Source organism: Populus nigra, chromosome 1, assembly GCF_951802175.1.
Source record: "Populus nigra chromosome 1, ddPopNigr1.1, whole genome shotgun sequence".
Taxonomy (NCBI): domain Eukaryota; kingdom Viridiplantae; phylum Streptophyta; class Magnoliopsida; order Malpighiales; family Salicaceae; genus Populus; species Populus nigra.
Genome location: NC_084852.1, coordinates 45,575,870 through 45,594,671, shown reverse-complemented (window position 1 = coordinate 45,594,671; position 18,802 = coordinate 45,575,870). Strand labels below are relative to the sequence as shown.

The 18,802-nt window shown below is 32.4% G+C and overlaps 1 protein-coding gene across 1 annotated transcript; it reads right to left on the bottom strand.

Moving 5' to 3' along the window:
- Positions 1-13,375: 13,375 nt before the first annotated feature.
- On the bottom strand, positions 13,376-17,177 carry LOC133687075 (mitochondrial import receptor subunit TOM20-like). The gene is made up of 6 exons (XM_062107014.1): positions 16,954-17,177; positions 16,613-16,691; positions 16,353-16,519; positions 16,187-16,234; positions 15,568-15,657; positions 13,376-13,707 (listed from the first exon to the last, which is right to left on the bottom strand). The coding sequence occupies exons 1-6, from the start codon at positions 17,050-17,052 to the stop codon at positions 13,585-13,587; spliced, it is 606 nt and encodes a 201-aa protein (XP_061962998.1). The 5' UTR covers positions 17,053-17,177; the 3' UTR covers positions 13,376-13,584.
- Between the last annotated feature and the right edge of the window lie 1,625 nt (positions 17,178-18,802).

Here is an 18,802-nt window from a genome sequence, read left to right as displayed (position 1 = left end):
GTTTTAAATTAATTTGTTTTTTTTATTTTTATATCTTTTTAATGTAAAAAATAAATTTTATAAAATAAAAAAAATATTATTTTAATATTTTTAAATAAAAAATATTTTAAAAAATAATTATTGTTATAATAAGTAATAACAAACACCGAAGAGACAAGAGTCACCTAGGCAGGCTGCTCTTTCTGCTTCTCTTATTAAATATTTTTGTAGTTTTCAAGAAGCTTCAATGCTATCCTCGACCACTAAAATGCTAATTAAATCTGGTGGGAAATCCATTTTAAAGTTTTTTTTTTTTTTAGTTATTTAGATTTTTATGTGTTTTTAGTTGTGAGATATTATCAGTCACATGTAAAGATATTTAAGAGGAAAGAGGAGTAAAAGAAAAGGACAAAAAAAAGTGAATGCGGTGTACATGTGATAATGAAACGCACGGTTTATATTTGTTTTTAGCCACTCAGAAAAGATTTCGCGATCTCTTAAAAAGAAAAGAAAAGAGACTGATATATATCAATTGAATTTATAACTTTTCGGTAACGTATGGCTCAGGTCTTGGATAATAAAATCTCACAATAAATTAAATTAAATAAATTAGTATACGGAGGACTTTTTAATTAACATTATGTTTAGAATGGTTGTTTCTTAAAATATTTTTTATTTTAAAATATATTAAAATAATATTTTTTTATTTTTTAAAATTATTTTTAATGTCAGCATATTAAAACGTTAAAAAAATATTAATTTAAAATAAAAAAAAATATTGCACAAGGACACTCCAATTCTAATTGTCTGTGTTAAGTAATATTTATCTAGTTTTATTTATTAAGGGTAGAATAGTATTTTCAGTTTAACTTATATATAATTCCTTTGTATTTAGGTTAACTTAAGCACTCATAATAAACATCTTATTGAGAATTCTAGCCTCCTTTTATGTTTCATCTGAATACTTTAACATGGCATCAGAGCCTAGTTGATCGAACCCTTGGCTTGTTAATTTTATGAAACTCGCTGCCCTTATAGAAATCATGTTCACCAATGTCAAAGCCACTGCTCGTTTCAAAATAGTTATCATCATCCATTTCATTCCTTGTAAGATGTTACAGCACGCTCAATGCATTCCTTTGAAGCTTAACTTCAGATTCATTTTTCAAAACATCAGACATGGGTTGTTTGACGTATTAAAAGATGGAGGATGAAGATCAAGTTTTGTGCTTGCGGCTAAAGAATTAATATCTGAAACTTTATTTTAGATTCTTCAGCTTCTGCAATTTGGTATTTCTATTCTGTCTCTGCAATTGTTTTGGTATTTCGTCTTCTCTTCAGTTTCTGCAATTTGGTATCAGCTTCTGCAATTTGGTATTTCTGTTCTGTCTCTGCAATTGTTTTGGTATTTCATCTTCTCTTCAGTTTCTGCAATTTGGTATCAGCTTCTGCAATTTGGTATTTCTGTTCTGTTTTTGCAATTGTTTTGGTATTTCATCTTCTCTTCGGTTTCTGCAATTTGGTATCAGCTTCTGCAATTTGGTATTTCGTCTTCTCTTCAGTTTTTGCAATTTGATATCAGCTTCTGCAATTTGGTATTTCTGTTCTGTCTCTGCAATTCTTTTGGTATTTCATCTTCTCTTTAGTTTCTGCAATTTGGTATTTGAATTAACTTTCTGCAAGAAAAATAAAAAAATTTGGAGTGATATTTTGTCTTCCGCTTCTACACAATCTGGTATTTCGACTTTCCTACAGCTTCTGTCATGGCATCTACTACCAAAGAGATTGTTTGGTTACGTTGGTTACTTGCTGATATGAGAGTTTTATTTTCTCATCCTACTCCTATGAATTGTGACAACCAGAGTTCTATTCAGATTGCTCACAACTCGGTTTTTATGAGCGAACTAAGCACATTGAGATCGATTGTCATCTTACTTGTCATCATCTCAAGCATGACACCATTACTTTGCCTTTTGTTCATTCTTCCTTGCAGATTGCAGATTTCTTTACCAAGACACATTCCATATCTCGTTTTCGTTTTCTAGTTGGCAAACTCTCGATGCTTGTAGATGCCGCATCGTGAGTTTGAGGGGAGATGTTAAGTAATATTTATCTAGTTTTATTTATTAAGGGTAGAATAGTATTTTCAGTTTAACCTATATATAATTCCTTTGTATTTAGGTTAACTTAAGCACTCATAATAAACATCTTATTGAGAATTCTAACCTCCTTTTATGTTTCATCTGAATACTTTAACAATCTGCAATGCAGCACACACCATTTTCATTTTATTCAATCAAGTACAGGTTTGGATGTTTCTCAAATGTAATGTAATTATGCGCCACCTGATTCACGGCAGACAACCATCGACTTTTATCTAAGGTTATATAATATGATACCAGATGCTTTTTAAAAATATATTATTTTTTATATTAACATATTAAAAACATTAAAAAATTATAAAAAACATTAATTTAATATTTTTTATAATTAAATATATTTTTAAAATATATTTAAAAACAAAAATTATATCACTTCCAAGTATTAATAGTGTGTTTGGTTTGCCTTCAAAGGTGCTATTTTAATTTTTTATTATCTATTTAATTTATATTATTTTGATGTATTAATTTTAAAAATAAATTTTAATAAAAAAATTTATTTTAATATATTTTTTAAATAAAAATAATAACTATTACGGTCCGATCGCTGCCAGAATAAAATCTTTCATTTAAAGTTTTCAGCCCAGTACAGGCCAAGGTCAGAATCTTGGCAATGAAGTTATGCGATAGTCATGTTGATAGATTTAAAGGAATAAAAGTGAAATATGCCCTCCAAAAATCTTTAAAGTACATGATCTTGTAATAATATAATAATAGCCCTCGCTCATGCCCAACTCCTCAACTAGATAGCTAGGAGCTCAGGTTCTCTTGGACCCCATCATAAGCTTTGGATGCTGGGAGAAAGAAAGGCATGTTGCGGCACTACAACCAGTGAATTATATGCTGAGATTTCTTTATTTCTTGTATATGGATTCAGAGTTAATTTTTTTATTGTTGGATTCATGGCTTTTTGTATAATTATTTTTTTAAGTTAAATTTAGTTTGTATTATATATATATATATATATATATATATATATATATATATATTGCTCTCTCCTCGTGTTTTAAATATGAAAAAACATAAAAGTATTTTCTTTTTATTTATAAATATGGTATCATGGCAATTTAGATCACATATTCACTGTCAGATTAAACAATTTTACCAATAAAACTTTTCATCCGTCTTTACTCTCATGGCATGTCGGTATGTATTTTACCAATAAAACGATCCATCAGAAAAATCCTCGTCGGCAATTTATGGTCTGTTTGTGAGTCCATCGGTAATAAATTTACCGATGGATTTACAGACAGACAAATCACTCAAAATAAATATATACCCGCTTCATTCTGTCAGTAAATTTAGCATATTGCCAACAAGAAAACCATATGTAATTTCATTGATGTTTTTATTTTTCTATCGATATATCCGTCGGTAAATATAACTTATCACTAATGAAATACCATCTGTAATTTTGTTGGAGAGTTAGTAGTGGTAGTAACATTTACAGTAATTCTTTTCTAACTCTCTGGAATATACAGACGGAAGTGTTCTATTGGTAACCCCGTCAATAATAATTTAAAATTATATTCAACGTAAGTAGAAAAATAATTAAAATAATTAAAATAAAATAAAATAAAATATATAAAAATAAATTAAAATAATATAAAAAATAAATATTTATTACAAACTTAAACATTTTTAGGTTAAAATACAATAAATCTAAAGTAGAGGCGACGCTGAAGGAGGATGGAGAGGCTAGTCGTCGTTGGGACTATGTGGCCAATAAAGAGGAGCAAATAGACCACTCATATGTGATCTCATCTCAATTACCACTCACAGAATTATTCATAATCAGCAGTGAGTTATTCGTATTTTTTCATCACGATGAGCTATTCGATCCTATACTTGTTGGTCTAACATTGCCGCAAACTATGGAGTCTGAATGCTTGGAATTGATTGCAAGCATCCAGTATTCGAAACACTACGGGCCATCCGTAAGTTTTCTGTCGTAGTGTTAGAGATTTCATACACCTAATTTATACCAGACCCAACAAACGATCCTGCCTCCAACCACAAATTCAGATCGATATCCGGATGGGTCGAAGGATCGTCCTCGTATCTCTCATTCAAGCAGCTGTTATACGGATAATGAAAAGAAAAAAAATCATTAAATTGAAGGAAATTATATCTAATAAAAAATGGTTGAAAACCAACATATTACGAAGTGTTGAGCTCGACTATCGATGGACTGTTACACCTCTTTTTGACGGTCATCACTCTACACATGCATTTCAACAAAAAAAATTATCGGGCTTGGCTCGCGTCCAAGAACCGTAACCTACAAGATAAAAATGTTGTCAGTTAAATATATTTATATAAAATAAAAAAATAAAAGAATGGAAGTAATAAAAAAAATATCCTACCATCTGCCTTGCATGCGAAAAAAAACAGAATGGAGTTATCGGTGTGTGTGGTAACAAAATCATGAACATGTCAATGTTGGTTCTCCGCATCAGACTATGACCGTCGTGTGAAGTCCGTGGATGTCATATGTTGAATGTATTCCACCCATACAACCTCCGAGATATATAACGGTCTAAAATCCTTCCAAAACACCATATATCATTCCAGGTTGGAAGCTCGTTTTCTATTGCATATTTTCTTTTTTTCTTTTGAGTCTCGTACAAAAAATCACACAACTTATATGTTACTAATAAATTATTCGTTAGTAAAAAAAAATTAATATCTAAAAAATAATTATCCTATGATTTTACTTAGTTGCAGCGTGATTTTCTCAAATCCTCATCACAATATTATTATTAGCTCTCTCCCATTCAAATTTTTCCTTGCAATGAAAATTTATAAAAGAAAAATTTTAGTAATTTTAATAAACTAACCGAATTAACATGATAGATAAAATAACGGTTCATGAAGACTACTTGGCAAAAAAAAATTGAAATGAAAAATCTAGGCACTTGAAAATATTTTACTATAATTAAAGTTTTTCGATCTTGAAAAGGAATTTTTTTTGTTTCAAAGAAAATATGCTTCAGATCTTTTATAATAGGCTAGTTGATACACTAGTAGAATGAGTTTCAAAACTATATATCGATTCCAATCATATGATGAAGAAAGATAATGAAGATTTGCAGAGAGATTAATATACTTAAGAACAATATATTTAGTATTGTTAGTCACTTTATGCATAATTCAAGATCAATATACATGTGCAATTATGCTTATTTTATGATATCTGAAGGCTGCACTTGGAAATGTAATTTTGATTGCTGAAATTGCAAATTATCTAAGCACGAATGCATGTACTAAAGCTGCCTACTTTATCTTCATATATGGTAATGTCATTGCATGGAGAAGTGCAAATTGCACGATCAGTGGTGTGCTGAGACCTTTTCACTATATATCTTTTTACTCTTAATATAGATAGAAAAAGTTTGCTAGTTTATTTTATTTTTTAATTTGAGATTATTATTTAAAACAATTAAAATCTTCTTAATATACATAAATAATGTATTTTTAAAACTACTTGATAAAAAATTAGAGTATTGTAATAGTTCATACTTTCTGCTCAACCCCAAAAAAAAAACAAAATCATTGTGTTAGTTAAGTAGCTTTTGTTTTTTTGCATCAGTCCTATGCGTAATTGTGTTTCAAACATTGATTTAGTAAAAGTTAAAATAATATATTTTTTATTTATATAAAATTATTTTTAAATAAAAATGCTTTAAAAAATAATATTTATCACAACCCTAAACACATGTTTAACCATTTGGTATTGTGGTTGAAATTGTGTTTTGTTCAAATCACAATTTATAATCGTTTAGTAAACATTTTGAACACAGATTTTGGAGACGGGTCTCACTAAAAATTGAGTTTGTACTGCCAGTTTTGATGAAGCAAAAAATTATTACTTTTCACTTATGCCCGCCTGTTGCCAAGAGAAAGAAAAAACTCAAGAGCCCACCCAATTTGTTGTTTGCTTCCTTCCTTCAGCCTAAGTAGGAGTTTTTAATTTTTTTTTTGGCAATCATGGATTAATTCACTTGGCACTATTCACGTGAATAGTGCCAGGTGAATTAATACACGGGTCACTGTTCACGTGAACAGTGACTCCACTGTTCGTTGAACCGTGTCCGACCCGAAAAAAATTCAATTTTTTTTTAATTGTGTTTTACTCAAAAACTAGTATTTAATATTATTCAATAACATTACATAAATTGGAAGGAGATCGCATGATGATGTAACATCTGTAGAATTTGAACGCAATTCTAATTTTGTTTCTGATGATATTTTACCTGATTTTATTGCATGCTTAAAAAACCATGAAAACTGTAGTTCTTATCGGATGAATTTCATACGTGATGAAATTGTAGATAAGTTAATGGAACAATTAAAAATATTTAATATAAAATATTATTTATTTAATGATGTAACAGTGGTAGTTAAATCTACAATATTTAAATTAAAAACCATCAATATTAATATATATCTTTTTTAGCTATTTTATAACCTCAATTTGAAAACCATGTTTAACCAAACACATTAAATTACTTTTTATTCAACCTCAATTTCAACCACAGTTTCAACCGAACATATATAAATATCAAACTAACCTCAACTAAAAATACTTTTTATAAAATAATTTTTTTCAAATCACAACCACAAAAATTATCACAATACCAAACACAAAAACCATGTCGGCTGCGATTCATGTCGGCTGCGATATCGTAAAAAGAAGGAGATTGATATGGAAAATTAGAATGTTATAATGCTTAGAACTGAGAGAAAGGGACGTTAATGGGTTCCTCTTTTTTTCCCGTACGGTCACTTAAAAATGCAGTCGCGCGCTTTATTCCTTCAAGCGGATGACATTGGCGATGGCGTGCTAACAGTCGTCTAGCCAGCAAAGGCTTAGTGCTAACGACACTCAATCTCCTATCTCGAAAGTAGACAGGATGTTAACCTTGTCGAGTCCATCCAAATATTTATAAATATTATTCTGTCAGGAATGATCTGGACTGGTCTCTATTCCACTTTTTTTTCTTTTTTTTTTTGGTAAAAAAGAAGAGAAGAGAAGAAGAATTAATAGGCATCCACATAAGTAACTGGGTGGTGGTCCATGGTGAACATAATCACCGAATAATCTCTAGATATGGTCGTCATTAATATTCGTTTTCAACATGTTGTGTCTCTCCTTCATTTAAAACCATCCCGTTTTGAGATGTCTGACAGGTGTAGAGAAGATCTGAAGAATTATGCCATGGCTTAATCATGGAGGGGTGGGAATCCCAGTTTCTCAATAATGGGGTGCCACCACCATTGTCCCTTAAAGGCATCCTTTACACTGAGGAGTGAGGCCTCAACTCTACTATGTATGTGTGCTGTGGTGGCATTTCGCAATATTCTTTTTTGTTTTTTATTGGATAGATTTCTTTTTAGAATAATATAAATTATATCTTATGACATTACCTAATAGTTTAAGCTATTAAATTGATGACCAAGAGGTCATGGGTTTAAATCTCATCACCTCATTTATTTGATAAAAATTAAGCATAAAGTAATGTGAGTTTATACAAGTTTCAAGCCCAAAAGATTATCACTTGAGAGAGTGTGTTAGAGAATAATATAAATTATATCTTGGAACCTCACTTTATAACTTAAGCTATTGAACTGAGATAGTTCTTTGACAAGATCGACACATCAATGCACAACCCTTGTTTTTAAATCGAAAGTGACAACTATTTTCGTGTCCTCCTCCTACCTCCATCTATGAATTTAGGTTTTGTTCTCTATCTTTTGATGTTGTTATTTTTTTTTTTAATGATGAAAGACCATGCTTGTCAGCTTAGGATTTGCCTGATATGGGTTTGCTGAACAATATCATTTTAAATAAAATTTAAAAACAATATACTTTTTTGAACAAAAATCTTTAAAAAGATATTTGAAATTGACTACATCATATCTAACACAAATTTAGTTCGATCCGAATTGTTTTTTCTTGTCATTCAAGCTTGACTAGGTTAAATTTAAAAATAATTTCACATAAAATCTAACTAGACTTAGAATTTGAATTGGCTAATCAATAGAATATCGAATCTAATAACTATACAAGATATTATTGCTTCCAATAAAATATAATACTATTTTGAACAAAAATCTTTAAAGATCTTTGAAATTGACTGTATTATATTTAACACGAGTTTAGATGAGTTTTTTTAAAAAAATTTGACCGGGTTAATTTTTAAAATAATTTTTTAAAAAATCAGCTTAGCCAAGATTTTGAATTGACAAATCAATAGAATATATATCAAATTTAATAACTAAGCAAGATATTATTGCTTCCAATAAAATATAATTGTGTGGGAATTCTCTTGCCTCTTATTTGAAACACCGTCTCTTTCACAGAGGCACTCAACTGATTAAGTAATTAAGTGAGATTAAATACAGGAAATGATTTTACTACATTCACCAACTTATTTTCCCAAGTGAAAACTAAGGAATGGGATGGGTAGTATTTGTACTTCAAACTACACCATGCTGTGTGTATATGCTTAATTTCTTAGGTTTAGCTGTCTTAACGTGCTATATATATATATATATATATATATATATATATATATATATATATATATATATATATATATTAAGTAATACTCTAAAAGGCCACGCCTTTTACTAATATATTTACTTATTAATATGTTATATTATTATTATTATTATATTATATTATATTATATTATATAATTGTTTTTTTAATGAATTTTTTTTTGTTTGATTTAGTTTGTTAATGTTAAATTTTTTTTATTTAGTTATCAGATTTTTATGATACGGATCCCGAGTTTGATGGGTTAACCTGATTTGACGAGTTAATCCGGATTTTTTTTAATTATTTTTTTCATTTAGTTTAGTTTGTTAAAGTTCATTTTCTTTTTATTTAATTATCAGACTTTTATGACACGTATCCTGGGCTTGACGGGTTAACTTGGTTTGATGGGTTAACCCGGTTTGATGGGTAAACCCTTCATTTTTTTTTCTATTTAGTTATCAAACTTTCATGACGCGAATCCCAAATTTTATGAGATAACCTGGTTTAAAGGGTTAACCCAATTAATATAAAAAAAAATTTCTTCATTAATTTTTTTTCCTGTTGATTTGTTTTCTTTGTTTTTTTAATTAATCTATTTAATTATCATATTTTTATGACACTACCTTATAGCCAGACCCACATCCAATTTTTTTGGGTCCGGTGTTGCAGTCAGACTCACTTAAACTTGGGTCATGCAAGTTTAATATTATTATTAATATTATAAATATTACTCTTAGGTCGGGCGTTATAGCCAAACCCAAGATTCTTGGGTATAACTTATAGAAAACCCCAAGATTTTTAAATTTTTGTTTTTTAATATATTTTTTATGTCAAAAAATGACCTGCAATGCCACGCGGGTCATGTAACTAGTGTGTGTGTAGCACGTTAAGACAGCTAAACCTAAGAAATTAAGCTATTCACACGTTCCTAGGAAATTGTTCTATTACATTAATTACATTGCATTCACCGAAAAAAAAAATCGAATTTGTGATTTGCTCCTAATCAAACACACATATAATATACTCCACCTTCACCGATACTATAAACTGGGAGGCATATCTTCTATTCCTCTTTCGTTCACAGCCCAACGCAGCCATACCTTTCACCTATGCACTTTGACACACAGGCACAAAGGATATGCTTTTTTCTTCTTTTTTTTAAATGATTGTGTCCAAATCAGCTTGCGTGTATCTCGACTAATCACACAGGTTCTGAAGTTAATGACCGTGTAAGTTTCTAGTGGTCCTAAAAGAATTCAAACTCGTGATCATTGAAGAGTAAACACAATACTTGACCAATTAAACTATCTCTCATTATTAAAACTATGTTTTTTTTGTTTGTTGTTTCATGATTTTTTGATTTTTTTTAAAAAAATTATCTTTTATATTTTTGAATTTGATTTATTGGTATTAAAAATAATTTTAAATTACTTTGAAAACAATCATTGATTTCACCAAATCAGTGTACATTCATAATTGACCCCTTCTGAACTTCTACCACGCCTTTGAAAAAAGCAAACGCATGGGATATGTGTACATATTGTAGAGCAGCCTTTGTTGAAAATGGAGAGAAACTCGGCCTCACCTATAAATAGAATGTATCCAATCTTTTTATAAAATTGACTGATACGAGAGCAATCTTACAAAAGCCAACCCTCGCATATGTTGTCTGGATTAGAAATGTTCTCTCTGTACTTGAACATGTATTTCCACAAGGTTTTCATCATTAAATTCCTCAGGATTATTGGCTCCTGAACAAGATTTTATTAAACATGGATATATTTCCACAGGTTTTGATCATCAAATGAGGTAGTGAAATTGACGAGTCTTTTGAACTGATCAAAAGCCAACCCTTGCACATGTTGAACTGCTTGTCTCATGACTGATCAAAAGCTGTCTGTATGGTGTGGTCCCAGCAAGTTTTAAAGCAAAATGGGACTTGAATTGCAGGCACAATACATGCAAGAACAACCAAGGATCGATCAAGTAAATTGAAAATGGACAAACACTGCGATAGTCCCTCCTTAAAGAAGGGGGGAGAAATCCCTACCATAGTCGCTCTACTAGGCCACAAATCATTTGTCTTCAGCATGCACACACCCACTATCTCTTCCGTTCTGTTTTGGACAAATTAACCACAATCATATACAGACAGAGAAACTTCTGCCAACGGAAGCATTTCCTGGTGCAAATATCAAGCAGTTTCCATGCTTCTCCACACAAAAAGCATTCATACGACTGGGGCCTGTAACTAAATCAGCATATCATATCCTTCAGAACAAAGCAAACGATAGCGCTTTAAAATATAGTAGAATAATAATGATAATGGGTGCTCTACTTTATTTCAAGCTAAGCTGGAGGTAATATCAAGCACCCCACTAAGTCCTGTATAGATTGCTTCTCCAGAAACTAATGGAAACAAGAACCGCAGAAGGGCCAGAAAGGTGTTGCAGAAAAACAAATCTAAAGAGAAAAGCTATCAATACAACTTCACCAATAGGAACCAACAAAAGAGGGTGGAGTTAACAACTACACAAAAGTAAGGTGTCTTTGCGGCAGCCATCACATCTTCTGGGAGCGTCCCTTTAAGAACACCCAATACAGCTAAATCAAAGTGGAATGCTTAGTTAACTTCTAGCTAATTTAGCATTATCATAGTACTTGCACCCTCGTAGGAAAAAAATAAAATAAACACAAACCTTAATTGTAGTGAGATTTCTCTCCACTCATAGGAAGGTGTCCACCATGAATCTGCCAGCTTAGCCCCCACCACTACATACCAATAAGAGAATGCGGTGGACCTGCAGCGGCAAAAGAAAATCATGATTCCACCAAGGAATCATAAATTTGGCATCAGATGCCGTAACTATCCGGTATAATAGTACCTGAGCACAGAGAAAGAGAATCCTGTTGTTGGCCAAACAAAAACTACGAGCAGTTCAAAGTAATCATAACTATGATACCCAGAATACAAATAATTGCAACAGCAGCATGCTAAGCTAAAAAATAGCTAACTGGACCTGCAAGACAAAAACCAAAACATGGGGTGCATCTTGAAGATATCTCCTGGTATAAAATTCAAAATCAAGTCAGAAACCTTGTGATCAAGATTTAAATTAACTCGGGTGCTTTATGGACTAGAAGAAAGAAATTGCAGTGGGAGAAGCGAGGAACCAAATTATAGGTGCATTGAAGCACCAAGTGATGCTGTTGAATAATGGTAAATGCCACAGAGAATATGGTTTCACTTAAAGAAGAAAGAAGCCTTTGCCCACGACAATGGATCCCATTGATCAGAACAAGCGTGGAAGCCAAATAGGGAAAGATTAAAATAAAATAAGCCACAATTAAATGGCCACGGTTGCATCTCCCATCTTTTGGTGGATTATGTATATCTTCTCAAACAATAGATACGCTCTAATGAATCATCTTCAAACAGCTAGGACTAGCACTGGCCGCATTGGGTGGTCAGCAAAATGTAAAAAATAGAAGAGAGAAAGTTCGAAGAAAACAAAATTAAACATGATTTTTTTTTGTTACGTATTAAACTCGACTCGGTTCATATGACTGGAAGCAAGTAATAGGTTATTGGTTGAGATAATTAATCCAAGTCAAGATTTTTTGTAAGACATCATTTTGAAGGAAATTTTAGTTTTTTTCTAAAAAATTCAAAATCAAATCAACTGAATCACTTGCCGTGTCAAACATTAAAAGAAGATCAACTCCAAGTTGACTTCTGTTTTTTTAACTCTGCCCAAACCATGCCAAGTCGGCAGGGTTTCAAGTAAAGCTGAGTAGATTTCAAGTCAAGCTGGGTTTAATTATCGTGCTTGATAGTGTTTCCAACCGAAGAAACTGCACTTCTCAGCTTGATAGTGGATTTCAAGTCAAGAGGGTTTAATTTGAGAGCGTCATTTAGGAGGTATACAGTTCAGAAACTCGAGGTTTTATTGATTCACAGGCATCGTATTTGCAATTCCATCCAAGAAAACACACGTAGAGATTCCCTGACATGCTTCCCTGATGCCTGGGAAACTAGAGGCAAGAGACCTTTATGCATGGCATATGAATCAGTTATCAAGAGCAAAATTTATCATCACCACCATGTTTTAAGATCAATCTAACACCAAACCCATGGACCCCAGGCCTCGTGGCCTCTACAACTCAAGTACGTCAGTCATCACATCTACCACCATAGACAATTCACCAAGGCAGCTACATGACACTGCATAGGCTATGCATGAATCAAGCTTTTAATCAAGGGGATAAAATATCGCACCGGGTAATCAAAGAGAATGGTTCCTCCCAGCCATATTGCTTCCTGATTTTCACTGTCATTCTGAGCATCCATACTCCTTACCACGGTCAAAAACCCGTTGGCCAAGCTCCCTTAGTGTTCACATAAGAATCAAAAGATCTAGAATTATATCTCTCCTCTTGGATTCTCTGTGCTATAGGAGCAGTTTGCCTGCCAGCTACAACATTTAATTTTGGTTTCGATGAAGAAAAATGGATCCACCAAGATAAATTCGCAAGCGTTCAGTTCTAGGTGATACATGGTTGCATTAGTCATGGCACCAAACTTATGACTGACGCAACAGGGTGGATTTCAAAGACCTTTTTATAGGTGGCAGGGCTTTCATGACATCAAACCACCCCAAGCAAATGAAAGCACGAGGGAAACAGAAAGGGCTTGAAAGACTGTCAACGGATATAAATAACAAAAATTTGCATGAAAATGATAATCCTAGCCGAATAAGCCATAGAGAAACCAAAAGGTCAAAATCAACATGCGGATAGCATACCACATGTATAACTGAATTTACATGCCTTCCAGTTGGAATCTTTTGATCAATACTTGAACATTCTCGCAAAGATATTGGCGTATTTACTTCATGCTTATCTTGGAGGAGGAGGAACATTGGATTTCGCCATCCCCACCCAAGCAACGATGCCAACTGCAAGGATAATCCATCCAAATATATCATACTTCAGATCACTGTTTGTCTTCTTCTTGGAGCCCTGAAATAGAATTAAAAAAATGTCTGATGATGCTTTAAGAAATAAATAGTCAGTGTTTTGAGATAAAATTTAATGTAGTGACTTGCGGGAAAACAGTCAGTTAGAGCTCAATATTAACCCATTCCCAACCATCACTTCCTGAACCAAATCCTTGGAAAAAGATAGTATGAAAACTGCATTACAAACTATGGATTTGATGTGTTTCTCTAGATTTTTGGGGGACTTGGCATATGCTGAGAACCTTACATCATGTCGAACTTGAGATATCCATCAACAACAAGAAACCACAAATAGCTTTAACCAGAATGAAGAAAAGAGTTTAAGCTCAAATTGTTGACTGTTTCGTGAAGTTAGGCAGCAGGAAACACATAAATAAGGTTTTGACTTACCCTAGGAACTTACAAAAACTTGATTGACCAACCTAGCATTTGGATAAGTGAAATCAATGACATTCTTCCACCATAAGCATAAGTTATGCATGCAAGGAAAACACCAATGCACTACACATATGTATGAATAGCATGCGCATAGCAGCATGCAACCTTTAGAGTCAATTTGAAGTTTGTGCATCCAAGTCGATTTGTTAAAAAAAATTCAACAACCCATGTGCACAATGACAGAAGTTGTACAAATTATCAGTGGAAAACCTCCATGCTGTCAGGACCCCAATCTAAATCGCAAAGTGCCATTGAGGGCAAGCAGTTCATAGTTGTTGCAAACCACAGTGGTGGATACAGTGTTCATGTTGCGGAAATATCTTGTGTTATATTCAATATCACGTGATTTGGAAGAAAAAAGAAAATAAAGAGAATATGGAGCAAGAACCACGGAGTGAAACTAGAGGACTCTTGGTCATCTGTACATTGCAAATAATTCGCAAGAAAATTGATGACCAAACTACCATTACAGCATCTTAGAGACTTCAATTCAAACGTGGTAAGTTCAATAACAAAATGGGTTAAAAACTAACAATTTCTCGTGCTAATTTGCTAGATACTTCTCTACAATTTTTTTTATAAAAAATAAGAAAAGAAAAGAAAAGCGGAAAGGAGATAGGAAGACACCTTAATCAAAAGAACTGCACTCTTCACAATTTCTTATTATTTTCAAGAGGACTCGAGCTCAAGACTTTGGAAGGGGGAAAGGTACAAGCAACAAGGCGCGGTATGAGAACTTATTTAACTCTACAGTCCAAGTATTATTTCTCTTTCCTGCCAAATCTAAGTCACTGCTGCTACAATTTACTTCACTTTACTCCACCAGATGTGGACTAGAATGTCAACATATCCCTTGGGCTTTCAATCACAAGAATTTCTGCCATTTAATCACAACAATGTTTCCAATTGTCTCAATAATTTGGTTACTTTCCTATTTTACCTTACAAGAGCACCCATCAGAAATTTTAAGGGCCATACAACATTTTAAGATACCAAACTCTGAATGCTAAAAATCTGAAATATTCTTACTGGTTTCTTTAGCTGACATGCAGAGATATTGGGAACACTTTGCGTTAGGTTTCAGTTTGAAGCCAGCATTTTTTGTGTTCGTTCTCAATAGATTCCTTTTCATCCCAAAAGGAGAGAGAAAACTCCTATTGGGCTTTCAATTTAGAATAACCCTATAGTTTCAAAGAGGAAACCATCTGCAAGTCACAGTATAGTAGGAAAAGCTCATACATGATGAAATTTTATGCTGCAATAAAAAAATCCCCCTTCACTATTTTTCCTTTTATTTTTTAAAAAAAGGAGGGAGGGTAGGAAGGAAACCGCACTTTTTTTTTTCGAAGAATGGGATGGAGTAAACAACAAAGTAGGTATTGACTTGGGCAAAACTTAAACAATAAACCCCTAAATTTCTCACCTTCGCATTTGAAGAAGCAGTAGAACCCCCCCCACCCATAATCTGTTGACTGCTTGAATGCTTATGGATCTCCGTATGTAATTCTGGAGCCTGTGAAGATATCATCAACAACATCTTTCATCAGAACACAGGAAGTGGCACACATCAATAATTAATCAAACAGATCACTTTGAAGATAGTACTAACACATAATCAAAAAAAGTGGAATTCATTTGATCAGGATAGACAGAAGTGATTTTGGAAAAGTTAAATCCTGATTTGCAATATTCAATCTGAATATCGTGCACAAAATAAAAAGGAAAATATTGAAGATTTGAAGAAGCTGACAATAGCAACAATCAATATAATTGTCGTGGTTTTTTATTATTTGATTCCATGAGAGCTAACACCTCAAATAGAAAAATTTGCAAAAGTAAGATGTACTTTCTGCTTTCCGCACTGCTTTCATGTAAAATGCTAGGTGATTTCTGTTTTAATAGTAGATAGAGGGCCATATTAGTATAATTAGTAAATTGCATACCAGAAGTTTAGAAGGGCAGGCTTCAAAACCACCAAATAGACAAATAGAAACAACAGTTTACACTCACATTTACTTGTCAGAAGAGAAGGAGACACATACCTTAGCGCAAACTTCCAAAGACTTACGATAAAGCTCGTTGTTTGGATCCTGTATTAAAAAATATCAAATTTGCAGTTATAACTTGCATCTCGCCAAAGACCACCAGAAACTAACATTCTTAAACATGTGCCTCGAATCAAAACACACCAAATAACTCCAAAATTACCTCATCAACTGCTTGTTGGAAATAATTAGCTGCCTTGTCGAAATAACTTTTAGCTTCGTCAAGATCAGGAGTCAGAAATGCATAAGAAGTATTGGCATTTCCTATAGACCACATGGCATTGGATGTTGGATTTAACATTAATGCCTCTTCCAACTTTGAAATGGCATCTGTATAATAAAGACACCGCCCCAATAACATAAATCCCAGAAAATTTGCTCAGTTGTGAATTGGTAATTATAGCAACGAATAAACTATAGTACCATTTATCATCTTTTTTGCCTCTGCCACAGTTTGAAATTGCGATAATTCCAGCAATGCCTCACCCCACTTAGTCAAGTTCTGCGAAACATAACCCCCTTCTTTAATGCTAACAAATCACTAGAAATAGTGATAATACATCAATGATTTACAGAATGAAATTTGAAGCGATAGCTAGTGTTTGTTCCCTAAATACTGAACGAGATGCATATATATGGTCTGACACACACAAGTGATAATCGAGTAAAAAAAAAATCTTTTAAGGAGAAGAGCAGAATTGACAACGGAAAAAACAGGAAATTAAACAAAACGACGGTTCGTTTAAGGAATATAGAGTACTCACTGTGGCATCGAGAGGGTCTCTAGCGTAGGTAGCTTCAGCGGTTTTACGAGCGTGCTCGAACATTAAGAGACGATCGAAGTCATCTTGAGAGAACTCCATTGCTGTTGTTGTTCCTTATTTTCGCTTTTTTAGTTCTCTCTTTTATGCTCTGTCAGGAGTGATGAAGACTCGAGAGAGAAACAGAGGTATAGCTAGGGTTTGAGGTTAGGAGTGACGGTCTTCAATCTTTATAACTGTTTGGTGTCAAGATTTTATGTCTGTCACGTGTGATGCACGTCGTCACACGTTAAGACAACGAATAGGAAGCAGTTGTTGGACCTGGGCCTACAAATGTTAATGCTGGCTTGACTGCTGACTCTGGACTTTTGGAGTTAGGCATCAATCTTTTCCTTCTTTTTTTTCTTAAAAAAAAGGAAAAAAGTGAATGCAACTCGATTTAAATTTTAGAATATATGTGGTAACTTGTTTTTAAAAAAATTTTAAATTTTTTTTATATGTTTTAGATCATTTTGATATATTAATGTCAAAAATAATTTTTAAAAAATAAAAAAATATCATTGACATATATTTCAGCACAAAAAATTATTTGAAAAGTAACCATAACCACACCATGAAATATTCTTTAAAACAAATAAAATATTCAAACTTTAGACTTTAGAGTTAGAATATCTTCAATCAAGTATTCTAATTTCAATGAAATCCTGTTCTTATTTGACGTGAAGAAAAATAATAATTTTTCTCTTGTAGATTTCTCATAAATTTACATGAATCATGTGAATTGTATTAAAAACGATGACAATTTAATTCCACTTAGATATTATTTTTTTAAAAAAACGAGATACAGTGATTCCTCATAGTTATTAAATTTAACATGTGTTTATGCTATTAAATACATTCTTCATGTCAAAGGAAAATGATAAGTTGATGTAAAGATATCAATTCGTGAAAAATAGTTGTTTTTAAATGGCCTTGAGTATCATAAGATACTTAAATCAATATTATTGTTGATGAAAAATACAATAAACAGGCAAGATATTATTAAATTTTAATAACAATGTTGATTATTATTGTTTTTATATTAAAATAAATGTTTTGTAAATAATTTAATGTAAATATTTAGAATAAAAATTATAAATTTCTTATGAGGAATATTTATATTTCCTATATCTTATCCTCTTGTTTTAAATAAAAGATTTGAAAGTTATAAAATTACGATAATAATAATGAAATATAAATATTTTTATATATTTATTAATAAAGAATAAATATACAAACAGGGAACAAATAGTTATAGCATTAACATTAATTTTAGATAAATATTATTTATATTTGTATTAATAAAATAAAAATATAGTAGGTTATAAAAAAAACTCCTGACATCTAAAAATGTAGATGAAGCCGGGTCTTGGCTAGAAAAAACTTGGATTAGACAAAAATCTTGAGGACCAAGTGTCGAGTCTAGATCATGAGGCGGGGTGTAAGAAATGTCAAGACACGTACTAGGCTCAAAAGATACACGGACTCCAGCGCACTGCACGAGCCCAAGGGTGCCAGGGCGTGCGTCCTGTGTCTGAGCTCAACCCTTTTTTCAAGAACCCTCACGAGCATGAGCCGTTGTTAAAACAAGGTCAGTTTAATGAAAAATTGTTTTAAAAATATTGATAAATTCTGGTTCATCACTTACATATTTCATGCCTCTCTTGGGTTATAAAGTGGACGATCTTGGTTTGCACAGGTGATTCTCAGCTCAATTTGTGCTGTTCTCAAGTGCCGCCCCCTGTGATAGGTAATTCCATATCCTCGCTGCAATTTCTTCATAAAGCGTGGAAATATGGCCACCTTGTATTTT